The 20637-nt window shown below is 43.6% G+C and overlaps 1 protein-coding gene and 1 long non-coding RNA gene across 8 annotated transcripts in view; one reads left to right on the forward strand and one right to left on the reverse strand.

The window, feature by feature from the left end:
* ITPR2 (inositol 1,4,5-trisphosphate receptor type 2) overlaps positions 1 to 20637 on the forward strand; it is a 387592-nt gene that overhangs the window by 272758 nt on the left and 94197 nt on the right. For 6 of the 7 annotated variants that reach the window (XM_082240062.1, XM_082240060.1, XM_082240061.1 and 3 more), the window contains 5 exons: positions 2982 to 3090; positions 6118 to 6305; positions 7940 to 8126; positions 10251 to 10507; positions 12310 to 12510. In XM_082240062.1, the coding sequence (XP_082096188.1) occupies positions 2982 to 3090; positions 6118 to 6305; positions 7940 to 8126; positions 10251 to 10507; positions 12310 to 12510 (942 nt within the window). The remainder of the gene's footprint in view (positions 1 to 2981; positions 3091 to 6117; positions 6306 to 7939; positions 8127 to 10250; positions 10508 to 12309; positions 12511 to 20637) is intronic. The other variant, XM_082240063.1, reaches the window with a different exon arrangement.
* LOC309541922 lies at positions 6260 to 10242 on the reverse strand. The gene is made up of 3 exons (XR_014224007.1): positions 9472 to 10242; positions 8766 to 9147; positions 6260 to 6350 (listed from the first exon to the last, which is right to left on the reverse strand). It is a non-coding gene; the product is annotated as an uncharacterized lncRNA (long non-coding RNA).

The raw sequence follows: 20637 nt of genomic DNA on the forward strand, positions 1-20637 counted from the left end.
GAAGTGGAAGGATCATTAGGCGCGAGTGATCATGCTCTTCTGAAGTTTACTATACAGCGGAAAGGAGCAGCCAAGCATACTAGGACTCAATTTCTTGACTTTAAGAAAGCCGACTTCATAAAACTTAGGGAAGTGCTGGGTGAGATCCCATGGACAACAATACTAAAAGGAAAGGGAGTTCATGATGGCTGGGAGTTTGTTAAGAGGGAGATAGTAAAAGCACAACGTCAGGCAATACCAATGAGACGGAAACATGGAAGGTGCCTAAAGAAGCCAGGGTGGCTATGTAAAGAACTTTTAACTGAGTTAAGATTAAAAAAGGATGTGTACAAAAAATGGAAAAGGGGGGAACCACCAAAGAGGAATTCAAACAAATAGCCAGCACGTGTAGACACAAAGCCAGAAAAGCTAAAGCACAGAATGAACTCAGGCTTGCTAGAGAGGTTAAAAGCAACGAAAAAGGCTTTTATGGGTATGTTCGTAGCAAAAGGAAGAACAAAGAAACAGTGGGGTCACTCAGAGGAGAAGATGGTGAAATGCAAACAGGGGACACAGAAAGGGCTGAACTCCTCAATGCCTTCTTTGCCTCAGTCTTCTCCGATAAAGAAAACAATGCCCGACCTGAAGAATTTGGAGCAAATGATTCAACAAAGGAAACACAGCCCAGAATAACTAAGGAGATAGTACAAGAATACTTGGCTAGTTTAGATGTATTCAAGTCTCCAGGGCCAGATGAACTGCATCCAAGAGTATTAAAAGAACTGGCAGATGTGATCTCAGAACCACTGGCAGTCATCTTTGAGAATTCCTGGAGAACAGGCGAAGTCCCGGCAGACTGGAGGAGGGCAAATGTTGTCCCTATTTTCAAAAAGGGGAAAAGAGAGGACCCAAATAATTACCGCCCAGTCAGTCTGACATCAATACCAGGGGAGATGCTGGAGCAGATCATTAAGCAAACAGTCTGTGAGACCTAGAAAGGAATGCTGTGATCGCCAATAGTCAGCATGGATTTCTGAAAAATAAGTCATGTCAGACTAACCTGATCTCGTTTTTTGACAGAATTACAAGCCTGGTAGATGAAGGGAACGCAGTGGATGTAGCCGACCTTGATTTCAGCAAGGCATTTGACAAGGTGCCCCATGATATTCTTGTAAAGAAGCTGGTAAAATGCGGTCTTGACTATGCTACCACTCAGTGGATTTGTAACTGGCTGGCTGACCGAACCCAAAGGGTGCTCATCAATGGTTCCTCTTCATCCTGGAAAAGAGTGACTAGTGGGGTCCCACAGGGTTCTGTCTTGGGCCCGGTCTTATTCAACATCTTTATCAACGACTTGGATGATGGACTCAAGGGCATCCTGATCAAATTTGCAGATGACACCAACCTGGGAGGGGTGGCTAACACCCCAGAGGACAGGATCACACTTCAAAACGACCTTGACAGATTAGAGAACTGGGCAAAAATAAACAAGATGAATTTTAACAGGGAGAAATGTAAAGTATTGCACTTGGGCAAAAAAAATGAGAGGCACAAATACAAGATGGGGGACACCTGACTTGAGAGCAGTACATGTGAAAAGGATCTAGGAGTCTTGGTTGACCACAAACTTGACATGAGCCAACAGTGTGACGCGGCAGCTAAAAAAGCCAATGCAATTCTGGGCTGCATCAATAGGAGTATAGCATCTAGATCAAGGGAAGTAATAGTGCCACTGTATTCTGCTCTGGTCAGACCTCACCTGGAGTACTGTGTCCAGTTCTGGGCACCACAATTCAAGAAGGACACTGACAAACTGGAACGTGTCCAGAGGAGGGCAACCAAAATGGTCCAAGGCCTGGAAACGATGCCTTATGAGGAACTGCTAAGGGAGCTGGGCATGTTTAGCCTGGAGAAGAGGAGGTTAAGGGGTGATATGATAGCCATGTTCAAATATATAAAAGGATGTCACATAGAGGAGGGAGAAAGGTTGTTTTCTGCTGCTCCAGAGAAGCGGACACGGAGCAATGGATCCAAACTACAAGAAAGAAGATTCCACCTAAACATTAGGAAGAACTTCCTGACAGTAAGAGCTGTTCGACAGTGGAATTTGCTGCCAAGGAGTGTGGTGGAGTCTCCTACTTTGGAGGTCTTTAAGCAGAGGCTTGACAACCATATGTCAGGAGTGCTCTGATGGTGTTTCCTGCTTGGCAGGGGGTTGGACTCGATGGCCCTTGTGGTCTCTTTCAACTCTATGATTCTATGATTTGGATCCACTAAGTGGTGAGAGCAGACCATTCAAATCGGTCCCACCTCCCTTCATCGGGGAAGGTCACTGAGAAGTCTAGTTGCACCAGGAAGTGATCTAACCATGACACTTCTTTTGTTCCACTTAATTGAACAAACTCATGCCCAAAGCGCTAAACACCAGATCTAAAGCATGTCTGCGGCTAAGAGTAAGGCCAGATTTATTCAGGAGCAGCCCCATGGAGGCTATGCTTTCCATGAAGTCTTGAGCAGCCCCTTGTAGGGTTATGTTGGCATGGTTGTTAAAATCCTCAGGGACCACCAGACTAGGTGTCTCCAGAAGAACATCTGCCACAACCTGAAGCAGCTCCTCTCCCCTCCCTCTTTCATAGCTCATATACGCGCCTCCTGGCTGTATGTGACTAGGTGCATATGAATGGGAGGAATTAGATCTTCCTGTGGATTCTGAGCATGAAAAGAGCATAGGGGGCTGCCTTATCTTGAGTCACATTTTTTGGTCCATCTAGCTCCGTATTGTCTGTGCTGACAGGCAGTAGCTCTCCAGAGTTTCAGACAGGAGACATTCCAGGCCCTGCCTGGAGATGCTGGGATGGGGATGGGGTCCTTCTGCATGCAAAGCAGATGTTCTACTGCTGAGCTCTAGGCCACTGGTAACAAAAGAGCCAAGACTATGAAACTACTTACTGGTGTGTTCCCCAAAAGCTGTGACTTTTCCTACTGTTTTTATCTTCTTAAAGGGTAGCAACCTGAGGAAAATACTTCTCAATCGCTATTTTAAAGGTGACTATGGAACCAGTGTCAACGGTCCTCTGTCCAGCAACTACAGCAAAGCAATGCAAGGAGGAGGTATGGTAAATAATTATAATTAACAAATCAGTTGTTGAACATCTACAATAGGAAACTATTTCTGTTCAAAATGGAATATGTCTCAAGCAAGGAAAAATGCAATTTGAAAAATCAAGCATACACACCCTTTGATTTCCATGAGAGAAAGTAACTCTCCTATTGAAACCAAGGGGGACTGTGGCTTGATTCAGTGCAGGAAACCAAATATGTTCTGTGGAATCTTGTACATGTCTGCTTAGTTTTGACCCCCATTGACTTCAGTGGGATTTAGTCCCTGGAGTGTGAAGGGTTGCACACACAGTGTGGAACTTACTTTCAGATAAGTAAGGTATCAGATTACAGGGTTAAAGTGCTTAGTTTTGACCTGACCTGACCTGGCCTGACCTGACCTGAAAGCCTTACACAGAACTTAGTGCATTCAGCACTAAGATTAATTTTAAAATCAATGTCACCCTCCAACAGAGAGTGCAGCATACTTAAGTCCATTGATTTCAGCAGGCTTAAGCACCCTCAGTGCCACACTGGATTTTGGCCTAAATGTACTTATTATTATTTATTGAATTTATATACCAGGAGGTCTCAGGGCAGGTCACAGACTAAAATCAAATATAAAACCACAAAAGACATAATCAAAATAAAAACAACACCCCCCCCCCATTTTAAAAGGACATAGGATGTCAATCAAATCAACCAAAGTCCTGGTTAAAAAGTAACATTTTTGCCTGGAGAGAAGGCAACAGGCAACCTTCCCTGGGGAGAGCATTCCACAGATGGGGAGCCACTGCAGAGAAGGTCCATTCTTGTGTTGCCACCCTCTGCACCTCTCGAGAAGGAGGCATATGAAGAAGGGCCTCAGATCATTTTCAGGGACTGGGTAGTTTCATATGGAAAGAAGTATTGCAGTCCTGATCTGTTTAAGGCTTTATAGGTCAAAACCAGCACTTTGAATTGGGCTCAGAAACGAATTGATAACTTGTGCAGTCGAACCAGGAGTGGTGAGCAAGCCATCTTGCTCCGGTGAGCAACCTTGCCACTGAATTCTGCAGTACCTGAAGTTTCTGAACCATCTTCAGAGGCAGCCCTATGTATATCACATTGCAGTAATCTAACCTTGACGTTACCAGAGCATAGACAACAGTAGTTAGGCTATCCCAGATAGGGTGAGCCACTAGCCGAAGCTGATGGAAGGCACTCCGGGTCACTGAGGCCACCTGAGCCTCGAGTGGGAGCAAAGGATCCAGGAGGACCCTCAAGCTGTGTGCCCGCTCCTTCAGAGGGAGGGTAACCCCATCAAGAGCAGGTGACCTCCCACCCATCTGGTCTAGGGAACCCCTCACTAACAGTGCCTCCTCAGTCTTATCTGGATTGAGCTTCTGTTTGTTGGCTCTCATCCAGTCCATCACCAAGGCAGGAACAAATTTATAAACAAACTTAACTGTATTGATACAAAAATTGCACTAATTTTGCAAGAAGACAAAACTAAAATTTGTGACCTCTGTAAACTAAACATGTTAAGCCAATTTTGATGTTTTAATTATTTTGCTTAATTCATATTTATGTTATTTCCCAGTAAAGTGGGGGAAACTATTTGGTGGCCATTGAAGCCCCTGCTTCCTGAACACGGAAAATCTTTATGACATTTTTCATATACTTTCAGGCCTCTCTGCAAAGCCATGAAGGCTAGAAACTTGGAGCACAGTGCAGCAGCAATTAGTCACAACTAGCATAAATTTTATTGATTTAAGTGAGGTGGCGCTGTGGGCTAAAGCCTCAACGCCTAGGGCTTGCCGATCGAAAGGTCGGCGGTTCGAATCCCCGCGGCGGGGTGCGCTCCCGCTGTTCGGTCCCAGCGCCTGCCCACCTAGCAGTTCGAAAGCACCCCCGGGGGCAAGTAGATAAATAGGTACCGCTTACCAGCGGGAAGGTAAACGGCGTTCCGTGTGCGGCTCTGGCTCGCCAGAGCAGCGATGTCACGCTGGCCACGTGACCCGGAAGTGTCCCCGGACAGCGCTGGCCCCCGGCCAATAAATGTGAGATGGGCGCACAAACCCCACAGTCTGTCAAGACTGGCCCGTTCGGGCAGGGGTACCTTTACCTTTACCTAATGACTACTTTTAGCTAATTTATGTACATTTTAAAAAATAAAATAAAATAAAAGCTGAAATCCCCGGGAAGTTGAATTCTGCATCCAGCATGCTTTGGTTTTGTACAGTGGCAGAATGCACACAGCCTTGACCTTGCCACTAACATTAGATTTACAGGACATGGGGCAGTTAAAGTAGAGCCAGGTTAGGTCAAAAGTTTACAACAATCTCTTGGAGGAGCATAGACCTATTTCTGAAGGATCCCATAGCAGCACCTGTGCTGGTAGCTGATCTTCTAACAAAGAAAGCCAGTTGAGGTAGACATTTCCTTGATCTTGCAAAGCCCCTCTTACGTTCTAAAGGAAAAGTGGGGCACAGGAAGCTACAAGTCAGACTGTTTGTCCACCTCTGCTCCAGAGTGCATGCTTTGCAAAAAATGTACACTGCCACAGAGCTATGGTCTGCCCCCACCCCACCCCAGAAAAGATGGATACTTACAGTTACTCAATCCAGTTTAGTTGTGCCTTCAACTGTTAAGATTTCTTGAACATGCATTCTTCATTAGTAAATCTAAAGCATATTTGTGGACCACAGGGATTTAGAATTTTAAATAAAAAACAAGGACACTCAAGTCAGCATATCTCCTGGGGTAGGGCACTTTATATATGCTGAGAATGGCTCTCATTTTCATTTCCCTCCTGTGTTTTAGAGCTTAGCCCTGATTCATATTAGAATCTGTTGATTATTTGATTACTTTTATTTTAAAAAGTGGCACTCTCTTATGTTAGTATGTTAGTATAATAGTGTGTCCACAAGTGTTATAGCCAGATATTGAATACAAGAAAATTAGGCAATTACACTTACCTAGGAATGATTTGATTTCAGAATGAATGTATCTGAATCTTGGCTTTTATTTTATTTTATTTATCTTATCTTATTCCAGGTAGCTTTTCAGGACAAGATTCAGATAAGTCTGGTGTTTCAATGCAAGATATTCAGTGCCTTCTGGATAAAGAAGGTGCATCAGAACTTGTCACGGATGTCATAGTTAGTACCAAAAATGACAGGATATTCTCTGAAGCCATCCTGCTTGGGATTGCATTGCTTGAAGGTGGAAACACACAGATCCAGGTACTTACTTGGTATTGCTTTGTTCTTTCTGTCTATATTGAAAACCTGTTCAAATATGAAAACAACTTAAGGGTGCACACAGAGAAATGCGCAAGCAGGAGTCAGTGCATTTCAAGGTGAGCTTCTCTCCCCTTTGCCTTCACTCCTGAGACATGCATTGCCTGCCACTCTAGGGCTTTTACTCTTCCAAGGGCATCAAGTTGCCTCCCACCCCCCATATTGTGGGGGCATGTCATGTGATGAGTCACGTTGCATGTCATGTGACACGTCCCGCCCCCACCGAGCACTCACTCGCCAGACACACAGGTATCTTGCCGCTGCAATGATGGCGTTCGCACGGACCTGGTGAGAAATGGGCTCCACGCTCAGCCTGCTCCTCCCCGCGTGAGGAGGAGGCAGAGTGGGGCCGCTGGGCTCTGGGCTCTGGCTTCTCCTCCCCGTGCAATATTGGCAGGGAGGCAGAGCGGGCCACAGGATTTTGGAGGAGCCCAGCCCCCTCCTTGAAAAATTTGGGGGTCCTGAAGACCCCTCAGCCCCTACCATTCAGCATGTCTGTACTCTTCCCCTCATGCTTTAGCAGACCGCCTGCTCTTTCCCCTCTAATGCTCTTCCAAATATCACACTTGCATGGCAGATCTGTTGTTGCTTTTTATCAGTTTTTTGCTCTTTTGACTGAGGAAGGGGAGGTGGCTTGGTGATGGCATATGGTCCAGCCAATTAAATGCTGACCATGGTCAGCACCTGCTGAACGTTGACAGAATTGGTTTCCTCTGAGCTTGATGCTGCAGGGAAGATGGTATGTCTAACCAAAATAGGTTAGTGTAATTCCACAGGGGCTTGATTTCTCTGATTATGTATATATGCACATGTCCTCAGAGTGCCTTGTATCTTCTTCCAGTGCTACGGGTTGGTGAGGGTCTGGTGCCAGCCCTGCTTGTTAATCAATTAATTTAAAGAAAGGCTTCAGTCTGAATAATGTGATCTGAGCCAGGTATGTGCACCAGGAAAAAACCTCATTGTGATTATGATGAAAAGCTCATTGAAACACTGACTCAGTGTGCAGAGGCGGTGATGACGTAAAACCTAGTGTTGGATTTATTAGGAAAAGGACTTAAAAGTATTATAAATATGGTGTGGCCATATTTAGAATACTGTGGGCTGTATCCAGTGTGCCCATTGAAATCAATGGACATATCCAATTTAGACCTGGGAAAGGGGATTACACAAATTCATAGAGAGCGAGTCTATAAATTGCTGTTAGCAATCATATCCAGAACCATATCCAGAACCAGAACCTCCACATTCAGAGGCAGCTGCTAGGGACCAGCAACAAGGAATATTTAAACAATATTTATTTGGCACCATTAGAAATAACCTATTAGCCTTGCATTTTGCTAGTGCTCACTAGTGGTAACAATTTCATCCTGATGACTCTGTTATGCAGATCTGGAAATAAAGCACATTTCTAAAGGTATGTGGGCTTTCTTTTTCTCTGGCATAAGACATTATTAACTACCACCTATAGTCTTTGTTTGCCAAGCTGTAATATGTTATTTGTATGTCCAGTACTATGATAGCAAATATTTTCCCATTATTAATCTGCTGATATCTAAAAGGTTACTTTCCCCCTTCAGTATTCCTTTTACCAGCAACTGAATGAGCAGAAAAAATCGGAAAAGTTTTTCAAAGTTCTGTATGATAGAATGAAAATGGCCCAGCAGGAAATCCGATCAACTGTAACAGTGAACACAATTGATTTGAGCAGCAAAAAGAAAGATGATGACAACAATGACCTGACCGTATCAGTTTCAAAAAAGAGAGGTAAAGAAAACTGGGGCTGTATTTCATCACCAACATTCATTTCACTGCAGACTCAGAACAGTCCAAACAACTACAGCTTTTTGCAGGAAACAGGATAAAGGCAACTTTTGCATTTGGTGGGGCAGTGTGATGAATGACCCACTTCAAAAAGTGTAGTCAAGATTGGAGGGTTCAGAAACTCAAGCAAGAGCAAGTTCCATAAAAACATACAAGAAACCTTATTAAAACTAACTCTGAAAAAGGAAAAGCTTCAAGTGATTATACAAATTAAGACTGCTCAGAGGCTAAAAAATAACAAAAACAATCTTCTCTAGCTAGCTGACTGAAACACTTGCGCATAAATCTTAGCAGGCTGAGCGAGAAAGCAAAATACCTTCCTAGGTCCGAACAGGTGCTGACCGTCCATGCTGAGAGCTCCCTATGCTCGTCACAGCCCAGGTTTTTAAGGAAATGCTGATTATGAGCATTCACCCCTTCCGCCCAACGAAATCAGCACCTGCTCCCATTACATGTCTTTGATTACTGTTTGACACTGACCTTAATGAGATGTAATGATCTCTGGCAGGCAACCAAGCCCCAATAAGAAGTAATGACTCTTATGTATGTTTGTTTACAACAAAACACATTCAGACTTCTCACCTGCTTGTGTTGACGATAGTTGGTCAGTCTGAGTCTTTGCCCCTTCCACAGCAGGAAGGACATCAAACTCCCGCCTTTCCCATTGTGCCCTCTGATCTTATCCAATCTCCTAGAACAGGGACTGAGAGGCTGGCCCTTGCCCTCCCCACTTTCACTTGACACAGTCTCAGACCTCTGCTTTTCTGCTGATTGCCTAGTAGTGCTCTGGCTGCCTTCCAACTCTCCCGCTTCTTGAGAGCTAACAGTGTCTTCCTCAAGAAGGGGGGTCGAACTACGCTTTATTGACTCTGTCAGCCAGCTCTCATCTGCAGAGTAGGTCCCTCTTTCACTTAGCTTAATTTCTGTGTCTGATTCTTCCCCTGCCCTTTGGTGAGCCATGTTCCTGACATGAGAGGCATCTGTGTTTAGGCTCATTATTCCAGGAATCCTAACAAATGCCCATGCAACCCGCAAGCTAATCTTAAAAGGACTATATCACGACAGGCAGCTTTAATATTCACTACTGACACATTCAACATTTGTTCAAAATATTTACATGCCACATGCCGCATCATAATAAAACTTCACCACAAACCTCCAGTGCAAAATCAGTCACTACCAATTCAAAAAACAGAAGTAAAATAAACTAAATTAGTACCATATGTAAAAGAAAGCAAAAATATAATAATAGAATTGTAGGATTGGAAGGGGCCCAAAGTGATCTCACCTGCTAATGCTTGGGAGAAACAAACCATAGTTCCTGGGTTAGCATTACGTGTGATCATGGTTCGTTTTGTTCTGAACGAACCATAATTTGTAGCCACAGTTGTTTTTAGCCTTCTGCTTGTGGTTTGTTGGAGCAGAACAAACTATGATCCCCAGTTCTTACTTAACACTAAACCAGAGATTATGGGTTGCTTCTCTGTACACTACTGGAGGGACAAAGTAGGCAAGGTCAGTGTGTTCATTGTAAACTAGTAACTGTGGTTAACACTGATGTCACAAAAGAGGCCAAAGACTAGGCTGGAAGCCTCCTTAAGTTTTATATGTGCAAGGAGTTTCTTGCAATTTCTACATGTGGTACAATCTAGGAATAATTTTATCATATGATAAGTAGTTTATCTGGATCAGACCCCTAAAGTGATGTTTAAGAACTGTGGCACGGATATCCAAAATATATGTGCTGTAGCTGACCTGAATTATCACACACCTCAATGTTGGCTGGGTTCTCAGTGTGTTCCTTACCAAAATCTTGACTCGTATTCATGCCTGCCACCATGTGCTGGGAAGATTTTGCTATAATATAGGTCGTTAGTCTACCACCTTTTTATTGATACACCAACAAGCCGAAAGCATCATAGAAGAGACTAAAGGATCACTTCAAATTCTAATGATGTATTTCTGTATCAAAATGCTTTACAGGTTTTTTTAATTCTCACAAGAACTTGAGTGTAGCTGATATTTTTATATTTTATGATAATCATACATTTGTTATCTTATGTATAGTAAGAGATTCAAATCTGCATCTGAAAGAAGGAATGAAGGGGCAATTAACAGAAGCCTCGATGGCAACATCTAAAGCTTATTGCGTATACCGCCGAGAAATGGACCCAGAAATAGATCTCATGAGTGCTGGAACAGATGCCGGGAATGTAGATGAAAAATCTTCAGAAGAAATGACAATGAGTCCTGCTATTGTGATTATGCAACCAATACTAAGGTTTCTTCAGTTATTATGTGAGAATCACAATCAAGAACTTCAGGTATGCTCTTGACTTTTTATCCCTAACCTTGCAAAAGGAGTAGCCGCCACAGAAGTATGAAAGTAATACAAGTGGAGGAAGCTCATTGTATGAGCAGGCCTTAAAACATCTGATAGAGATTTGAAGCTATTTTGTATGATATTTTGCAGCCCATGCTTTCTACCCTACATCTCACTGAAATGTAAATAGTTTAAAACAACCTACCATATATTTTAAGGACGCGGGTGGTGCTGTGGGTAAAACCTCAGTGGCTAGGACTTGCTGATCGTAAGGTCGGTGGTTCGAATCCCCGCGGTGGGGTGAGCTCCCGTCGTTCGGTCCCAGCTCCTGCCCACCTAGCAGTTCAAAAGCACCTTCGGGTGCAAGTAGATAAATAGGGACCGCTTTATAGCGGGAAGGTAAACGACATTTCCGTGTGCTGCGCTGGTGCTGGCTCGCCAGATGCAGCTTTGTCACGCTGGCCACGTGACCCGGAAGTGTCTTCGGACAGCGTCGGCTCCCGGCCTCTTAAGCGAGATGAGCATGCAACCCTAGAGTCGGACACGACTGGCCCATACGGGCAGGGGTACCTTTACCTTTTTCCATATATTTTGCAAAGTTGTTTGTCTGTGCTCTATGCATTTGGACACCTCTTAAGAGAGTGTATCCAAATTTTGCATGATGGCTTCTGAGAGACTTCATTCTGGGAGTTCCAGAATGACTACTACCACACGCCATACCAAGTGCCCTGTACCTCAGTAAACACCAGCAACCTGCTATCTGGGAAGCCAGGAGATTACCGGTGGCCACTGCTGAACATGACTAACTTTGGTCCATTGTTTTCAATAAATCCACTCTGACTAAAACTTTGTTGTCTACAAGTGATGATAAGGAAGCATATTTATCTTAAAAACTGAAATAAACTTGTCAATATGATTTATGCAGCCAGTATACTAACATGTTTTAATCTTTAAAGCTTTTTTAAAAATTCAGTGCTACTCCCTAGAGATAGGACTACTTGATTTGAATGACATTAGTATTTTTATTTTCAACCCTGGAAATTAATTTGGAGGAGTTATGATAATGCAAAATTTGCTAATTTGTGACAGTTTGTTCCTTATATTTGTTTTCAGTATTGGCTCAGTTCAGACCATAATTTGCACTAACCATGGGTTTGAACTTTAGAGCAAGCTTTGTAATTTAGAACATGGTTTAGAGCTGGTTTCTATCTGCTCAACCCCCAATCCAAAAAAAACCCCAAATTCACTCCTGCTTCTATGATAGCACAGCTTCTAGCTGTGGAGTGATGGTCCTTTTGCATCCAGGTTCAGTTCCCATTATCTCCAGTTCAGACTAGGAGAGACCCTTTCCTTGCCTGAAACATTGGAGAGCCACTGTCAGTCATTGTTGACAATAGTGAGTCTTGAGATTCGGAGAATCTCTTCACAGTATATAGATATACTTTTTATTCTCTGTTTGTATTTTGTATTTGTAAAACCAATAAAAAAGAATTTTTTAAAAAGATAAATAGTTTGACTCACTGTAAGGGAGCTTCTTCGGTTCGTAACTATGGTTTGTCAATTCAATAATGCAATAATGCAAAATTATACTAAGTGCAGACCAGTTTACAAAACCTATTCAGACTGTGGTTTCTAATTTTTGTTTATCAGTTGGTGGCAAAGCAGTGAATATCACTTCAGACATCACATGAAACTGCAATAATTAAGCTACTTTAACAATGGTTTGGGATAATGCCTGACTGAACTGAACCAGCGTGTTTAATATGTCTGCATATGCATAAGGGTTTTTCCTCCTATTTTCAGAACTTTTTAAGAAATCAGAACAACAAGACCAACTACAACCTAGTATGTGAGACACTTCAGTTTTTAGATTGCATTTGTGGAAGTACAACAGGTGGACTAGGACTTTTGGGCTTGTACATCAATGAGAAGAATGTAGCTCTGGTGAACCAAACACTTGAAAGCTTGACTGAATATTGTCAAGGTCCATGCCATGAAAACCAGGTAACTTAAAAACTTCCATTGAAGAATCTTCACTGAATTCCGATCTGCATCCAAAAAGTGTCATCACCTAATTAATAGCATGATAATATCTGATGCTTTATGCTTCATTTCTTTATGCTGCTAGAAATGCCATTGGAAATTCAGGTCTGAAAGAAACCTAGAATTTTTTTTCAAACTAGACCAGGCCTTTTTTGGCGTATTTTTTCAGCTGCATGTTTATTTATTTTATTTATTTTATAAAGTGGGTAGACTTGTTTAAACAAGTGAAGACGCCTGCATGAGCTCAGTATGCAGGGAGGTCCAAAGTGTAGATGCTGCCACACTAAATGATTGAGTCCTTTGAAAAGCATAACAGATATTATGTGGCACCTGTAGCAGTGCTAATTCCACAAATTTAAGTGGTTGAGTGAACACATGTAAGGTAAGTTTTCTGGTTATGTTATCAGTTAATATTGGTATTTGTAGGGTTGCTAGTTTGCAACCTAGTGAACCTGATTTTACATTTCATGCTAAAGATTGAGTGAGAGGTTTTGTAGCAGTTCTGTCTTGCTTCCATTCATCATCCTTCCATGCTTGCTGTGGAGTGATGCTATAGTCTTAATCACTAAAGCAAGCAAAGGAGAGAGAGAGTGGATGGACCAGAGAAGGATCATATAGCAGGCATAGCATCTGCACTGTTTCCTCCTGTATTGTCATAGGTCAGGCATGTCCAACTCCCAAGAGACTGTGATCTACTCCTACTATAAAAAATGGCAGTGATCTACCCACTGGATTTAGATTGTTGAGCTTTTCTTAGGAAGCCAAAGTTGTTGACCACAGCTCAGGGGCAACCGCAATCAACCAGTAGATTGCGACCGACCTGTTTTTCCTGATGACAACCTGGCAGCCTTGGAGTAGCAGGGGTTCCCACTCCGAGTATTTAACCACACCATCTTTGTTCCTGCCCTAAAGTACATATATGAATGTATGTGCATATGTAAAATGGGCACTATCATAACTAACATGGTGACAACAATAGCAATATTTTTTTCTTACAGAAAGCATGTTTATGCACATGCTTTCACATTAGTATATAAGCAAAGATGTGTGTGGCAACAGGTGGTCTTTGCAGAAACACAAGAAAACTGATTAACTACTCCCAGGGGCCTAGGAAGGGGGGCGGGGGTGGGTCTCCCCGGGTGCCATCATGGAGGGGGGTGACAAATTATCAAGGAACAATTACTGCCCTACTAGGGTGGTTCATAAAAAACTTTTTTAAAAAACGCCTGCTCCAAAGGTCTTAGAATCATAGAATCATAGAATCATAGAATCATAGAGTTGGAAGAGACCACAAGGGCCATCGAGTCCAACCCCCTGCCAAGCAGGAAACACCATCAGAGCACTCCTGACATATGGTTGTCAAGCCTCTGCTTAAAGACCTCCAAAGTAGGAGACTCCACCACACTCCTTGGCAGCAAATTCCACTGTCGAACAGCTCTTACTGTCAGGAAGTTCTTCCTAATGATTAGGTGGAATCTTCTTTCTTGTAGTTTGGATCCATTGCTCCGTGTCCGCTTCTCCGGAGCAGCAGAAAACAACCTCTCTCCCTCCTCTATGTGACATCCCTTTATATATTTGAACATGGCTATCATATCACCCCTTAACCTCCTCTTCTCCAGGCTAAACATGCCCAGCTCCCTTAGCCGTTCCTCATAAGGCACCGTTTCCAGGCCCTTGACCATTTTGGTCGCCCTCCTCTGGACACGTTCCAGTTTGTCAGTGTCCTTCTTGAATTGTGGTGCCCAGAACTGGACACAGTACTCCAGGTGTGGTCTAACCAAAGCAGAATACAGTGGCACTATTACTTCCCTTGATCTAGATGCTATACTCCTATTGATGCAGCCCAGAATTGCATTGGCTTTTTTAGCTGCCGCGTCACACTGTTGGCTCATGTCAAGTTTGTGGTCAACCAAGACTCCTAGATCCTTTTCACATGTACTGCTCTCAAGCCAGGTGTCACCCATCTTGTATTTGTGCCTCTCATTTTTTTTGCCCAAGTGCAATACTTTACATTTCTCCCTGTTAAAATTCATCTTGTTTATTTTTGCCCAGTTCTCTAATCTGTCAAGGTCGTTTTGAAGTGTGATCCTGTCCTCTGGGGTGTTAGCCACCCCTCCCAGTTTGGTGTCATCTGCAAATTTGATCAGGATGCCCTTGAGTCCATCATCCAAGTCGTTGATAAAGATGTTGAATAAGACCGGGCCCAAGACAGAACCCTGTGGCACCCCACTAGTCACTCTTCTCCAGGATGAAGAGGAACCATTGATGAGCACCCTTTGGGTTCGGTCAGTCAGCCAGTTACAAATCCACTGAGTGGTAGCATAGTCAAGACCGCATTTTACCAGCTTCTTTACAAGAATATCATGGGGCACCTTGTCAAATGCCTTGCTGAAATCAAGGTAGGCTACATCCACTGCGTTTCCTTCATCTACCAGGCTTGTAATTCTGTCAAAAAACGAGATCAGGTTAGTCTGACATGACTTATTTTTCAGAAATCCATGCTGACTATTGGTGATCACAGCATTCCTTTCTAGGTGCTCACAGACTGTTTGCTTAATGATCTGCTCCAGAATCTTCCCTGCTATTGATGTCAGACTGACTGGGCGGTAATTATTTGGGTCCTCTCTTTTCCCCTTTTTGAAAATAGGGACAACATTTGCCCTCCTCCAGTCTGCCGGGACTTCGCCTGTTCTCCAGGAACTCTCAAAGATGACTGCCAGTGGTTCTGAGATCACATCTGCCAGTTCTTTTAATACTCTTGGATGCAGTTCATCTGGCCCTGGAGACTTGAATACATCTAAACTAGCCAAATATTCTTGTACTATCTCCTTAGTTATTCTGGGCTGTGTTTCCTTTGCTGAATCATTTGCTCCAAATTCTTCAGGTCGGGCATTGTTTTCTTTATCGGAGAAGACTGAGGCAAAGAAGGCATTGAGTAGTTCAGCCCTTTCTGTGTCCCCTGTTTGCATTTCACCATCTTCTCCTCTGAGTGACCCCACAGTTTCTTTGTTCTTCCTTTTGCTACGAACATACCCATAAAAGCCTTTTTTGTTGCTTTTAACCTCTCTAGCAAGCCTGAGTTCATTCTGTGCTTTAGCTTTTCTGACTTTGTGTCTACATGTGCTGGCTATTTGTTTGAATTCCTCTTTGGTGGTTTCCCCCCTTTTCCATTTTTTGTACACATCCTTTTTTAATCTTAATTCAGTTAAAAGTTCTTTAGATAGCCACCCTGGCTTCTTTAGGCACCTTCCATGTTTCCGTCTCATTGGTATTGCCTGACGTTGTGCTTTTAGTATCTCCCTCTTAACAAACTCCCAGCCATCATGAACTCCCTTTCCTTTTAGTATTGTTGTCCATGGGATCTCACCCAGCACTTCCCTAAGTTTTATGAAGTCGGCTTTCTTAAGGTCAAGAAATTGAGTCCTAGTATGCTTGGCTGCTCCTTTCCGCTGTATAGTAAACTTCAGAAGAGCATGATCACTCGCGCCTAATGATCCTTCCACTTCTACCCCACTAACCAGGTCATCAACATTGGTTAGGACCAGATCTAAAATGGCTGTTCCTCTTGTTGCTTCTCCCACTTTCTGGACAATGAAGTTGTCTGCAAGGCCAGTGAGGAATCTGTTTGACCTTATGCTCTTGGCTGAGTTTGACGTCCAACAAATATCCGGGTAATTGAAGTCCCCCATTACTACTATCTCCCTTCCTTTTGCATGCTTGGCCATCTGTTCCAGGAAGGCATCATCTATGTCCTCTGTTTGGCTTGGGGATCTATAGTAAACTCCCACAATGAGGTCTCTGTTATTCTTCTCTCCCTTAATTTTGACCCAAATGCTCTCACTTTGGCTTTGAGGATCTAAATCTTGGATCTCTTCACAGGTATACACATCCCTGACATATAACGCCACTCCTCCTCCTTTCTTGTCTGGTCTGTTTCTCTGAAATAGATTGTATCCCCCCATTATTACATTCCAATCGTGGGACTTATCCCACCAGGTTTCAGTGATGCCTATTATGTCATATTTAGTTTGCTGTACCAAGAGCTCAAGCTCATCTTGTTTATTTCCCATGCTTTGCGCATTAGTGTACAGACATTGAAGTCCATTAATCATTCCCCCGTGTCTCTTATTTAAGGATTTTTTCCTCCCACCACTAGGTCCGTGTGCTGTTTTCTCCATTTGGTCTATGACATTTGGATGATCATCTTCATTAATTGATAGGCTCCTACCTTCAGGAGCACTGTCTCCCTCCCCCACATTAGTCAGTTTAAAGCCCTCCTGATGAGGTTTCTGAGATTTTTGGCAAAAACATTTCTCCCAACCGTTGTGAGGTGCAGCCCATCACTTGCCAGAAGTCCATCTTCAAGAAACTGCAGTCCGTGATCTAAGAATCCAAACCGTTCCTGTTTACACCATTTGCGAAGCCAGCTGTTCACTTCCACTATTTTTCCCTCTCTCCCTGGGCCACGTCGTTCAACTGGGAGGACAGATGAGATGACAATTTGTGCATTTAGTTGCTTCAATTTCCTGCCGAGAGCCTCGTAGTCTCTTTTGATCTTCTGGAGGCTATTGCTTGCAGTGTCATTGGTTCCCACATGAACCAAGAGGAAGGGGTATTTGTCAGTGGGTTTTATGATTCCTTGCAGTCGTTCAGTTACATCTTGGATCTTAGCCCCGGGGAGACAGCACACTTCCCGAGACATCTTGTCAGGCCCACAGATCACTGCTTCACATCTTGTCAGGCCCACAGATCACTGCTTCACATCTTGAATACATCTAAACTAGCCAAATATTCTTGTACTATCTCCTTAGTTATTCTGGGCTGTGTTTCCTTTGCTGAATCATTTGCTCCAAATTCTTCAGGTCGGGCATTGTTTTCTTTATCGGAGAAGACTGAGGCAAAGAAGGCATTGGTCTTATCTTAGTACACTAGGGATTATATAGCTATATATGAAATTTCATGCATATCAGTTAATATCTTGACCCTCCTCCATTAAAATAGCTGTTTACTTGGCCATTTTCCTATGTCATGAAGGCTGAAATTTCCATTCAGTGGAGCAGGGTCAAGAGATTAACTGATATGCATGAAATTATATAGCTATATACTCCCTAGTTTAGTAAAAATAAGACCTTTGGAGCAGGCATTTTTAAAAAAAAGTTTTTACTGCCCCACCCTCCGCTTGGCTTCCCAGGTCCTGGAAAGTCGGCCTATGTGAAGAAAATGAGACGCCGCCGAGCAGACTAGGCCTTGCCTTGCCTTCGCCCCGCCCCCTGCACACAGCTGATTGGCCAGCTGGGTTGGGGGCGGGGTGAAGGCAAGGCCTAGTCTCCTCGGCCTCCTTTTCTTCTCCTAGGCCGGCTGCTGAGGAGGCCTGCCAAGGCCGCGGCCTGTCCTGCGCACCCCCTTCGGGCCCAAACCCCCCTCCGGAAAACCTTTGCTGCCCCCCAAAGTGGCGCGTGCGGGACAATGGCAGCGTGTGGCGCCGGGAGGAGCAGCTCAGCCTCCCCCTGGCCCCCAGCCTCCCCTGCGTGAAGCCGGGACCCCCCAAAGCAGTTGTGCAATTAAAAGAAGATGAGAAAAAGCAGCGAAGCTGTTCTGTGGCTAATTGACCAGTTAGGGTCTAGAACCAGTCTGATGCTTTTGCAGAAAAGCTTTTCTTTTTAATAATTCTTCAGCAGATGTCTTGGCTATGCTGTAAAGGTTCTAGCGGTTTATTATTCTGAGAATTCTCAGGCTTTATAAATGTTGAAGGTTTGGACTGGGATTTGAGTGTTTAGCACAAAACCTATCACTGGGCAATGCGGGAACAGTTTTAATTTGTAAAATGCCTTTACAAATGCTCTTGTGTTTGGATGTGGTTCAAAAGATTTAATGTCACAACTTGTAAAGCTGCAAAACAATTTTTACAATAACAATTCTTGGGTACCAAAGTAATAAATATTAATCTTAATGTTCTGTATTATGGCAATGATCTAACCAAAGCTAAGCATGTTAAATCCCATTCATTTCACATGTTTAACTCTCCCCCATTGGAAATAAACATGTCTCCAAATTACAGTGGTGCCTCGCAAGACGAAAAGAATCCGTTCCGCGATTCTCGTCGTCTAGCGGTTTTTTCGTCTTGCGAAGCAAGCCCATTGATTAGCGCTACAGCGGTCTAGCGGCTTTCCGTGATCAGCTGTTAAGCGGGTTTTTCAGCGGAACAGCTGATAGGCGGCTTAGGAAAAGGGGGGGAGCGAAAAAAACCCGCGGGGACGCGCAAGATTTTTTCGTCTTGCGAAGCAACCCCATAGGGAAATTCGTTTTGCGAAGCGCCTCCAAAACGGAAAACCCTTTCGTCTAGCGGGTTTTCCGTCTTGCGAGGCGTTCGTCTTGCGGGGCACCACTGTAGTTGCTGAAACAGTTAATTATTGCTCTTTTGTTTTTAGAAGCTTAATTTTGGGTAGATTATTCCCACAATACAATATTATTGATTGACTGCCACATATGATATAAAACCCTTGAATACCTTTCACAAGTGATTTATTGATAATGAAATCTACATAATCTAGCACCATTAGATTATGTAGCTTACTACTTTCTGCTCTGACTGCCAGGGTTTCCCAGACCTGCCTGGTGTTGTCAGAAATTGAACCTGGGGTTTTCTGCCATTGAAGCATATGCTCTATCACTGAGCCATGGCACTACCTAGGGCCAGGAACAAGACATTCTGCTGGTTGAGGCACAGTTGTTGCTGCACTGTACATGCTCTGACCTTCCTCCTCCTCCTCCTCTTCCTCCTCTTTTTGCTACTGTATCAGGCTCTCCAGAGCCCCTCAGGACAATGGCTTGTAATTCAGTTTTACTAGCAAACCAGAGGTTAAACTAACCCCTTTCCAGCCCCATGAGGAGCGCAGGGAGCATTCGCACGACACACCTACACACTGCAGCCAACATGCTAAAGTGTCGCGACACACAGCTCTGTTCTAGAGTGAGGCGTTGTAGGAGAGGGGGTCCTGTAGAGTCTATGCTACTCTGTCATAGTGGCACAAAATACTAGTTAAAGTTTGAGAATAGTAAAGTGTTGCACTGCAAAGCAGCAGTAGCACAGTTTCTGGGGTCTCCTGACCCAAAAGGTTGTGGGTAACTTGGGACCACCTTTAAGTACACTTTGCTGCAATGGAGAAATGGGGGCAATGCTCTGAGCATGCTAAATGGAGGTGGGTAGGTGGTGAGTTGAGGGAAAACATGCCGGCTGCCACCTTTCTGTATCCCACCTTTCTGCCTGAGGCAAAGGTCTTAGTTTGACTAAGATCCAGCCGTGGACCTTGTATGATACATAGCATTTCTGTAGTGCTTTAGAGTACAGTGGTACCTCCAGTTACAGGCGCTTCAGGTTACAGACTCTGCTAGCCCAGAAATAGTACCTTGGGTTAAGAACTTTGCTTCAGGATGAGAACAGAAATCGCACAGCGGCAGCGGGAGGCCCCATTAGCTAAAGTGGTGCTTCAGGTTAAGAACAGTTTCAGGTTAAGAATGGACCTCCAGAATGAATTAAATTCTTAACCCGAGGTACCGCTGTATTTACAAAATTCGTGAAATATTATTTCAGGATTCTGGAGTGGGGCAGTATCAGTGTAGGACACTGTGCTGCTCCGTGCTACAGAGTTATCGATCAAGCTCTTAGATTACATTTGCTACTGCTGCTATGGAATAAGTATAATTCAGGCTGTTATAACACATTAACTTTGAAAAAGGGGGGGCTTGATTTGTTTTTGGGTGTTTTGTGGTGGGTTTGCACATGTTTGTTGCTTGTTCAGACTGCAGCTCTGTATCCTTCTCCCCTCCAAAAAAGTATATTAAATTCATATATAGGTAAAGGTACCCCTGCCCGTACGGGCAAGTCTTGACAGACTCTAGGGTTGTGCGCCCATCTCACTCAAGAGTATATATTCATATATACTGCATCACTAATAGGAACAGTTTGCATGTCCATTCAGCATCTGAAAATCAACTAAAAAGTTCGTTTTATATCAACTTGATGCTAAAAAGAAAAATGGTTTGGATTTCAATAATAATAATAATAATAATAATAATAATAATAGTAAT

Source organism: Podarcis vaucheri (assembly GCF_965113315.1).
Source record: "Podarcis vaucheri genome assembly, chromosome: 10".
NCBI lineage: Eukaryota > Metazoa > Chordata > Lepidosauria > Squamata > Lacertidae > Podarcis > Podarcis vaucheri.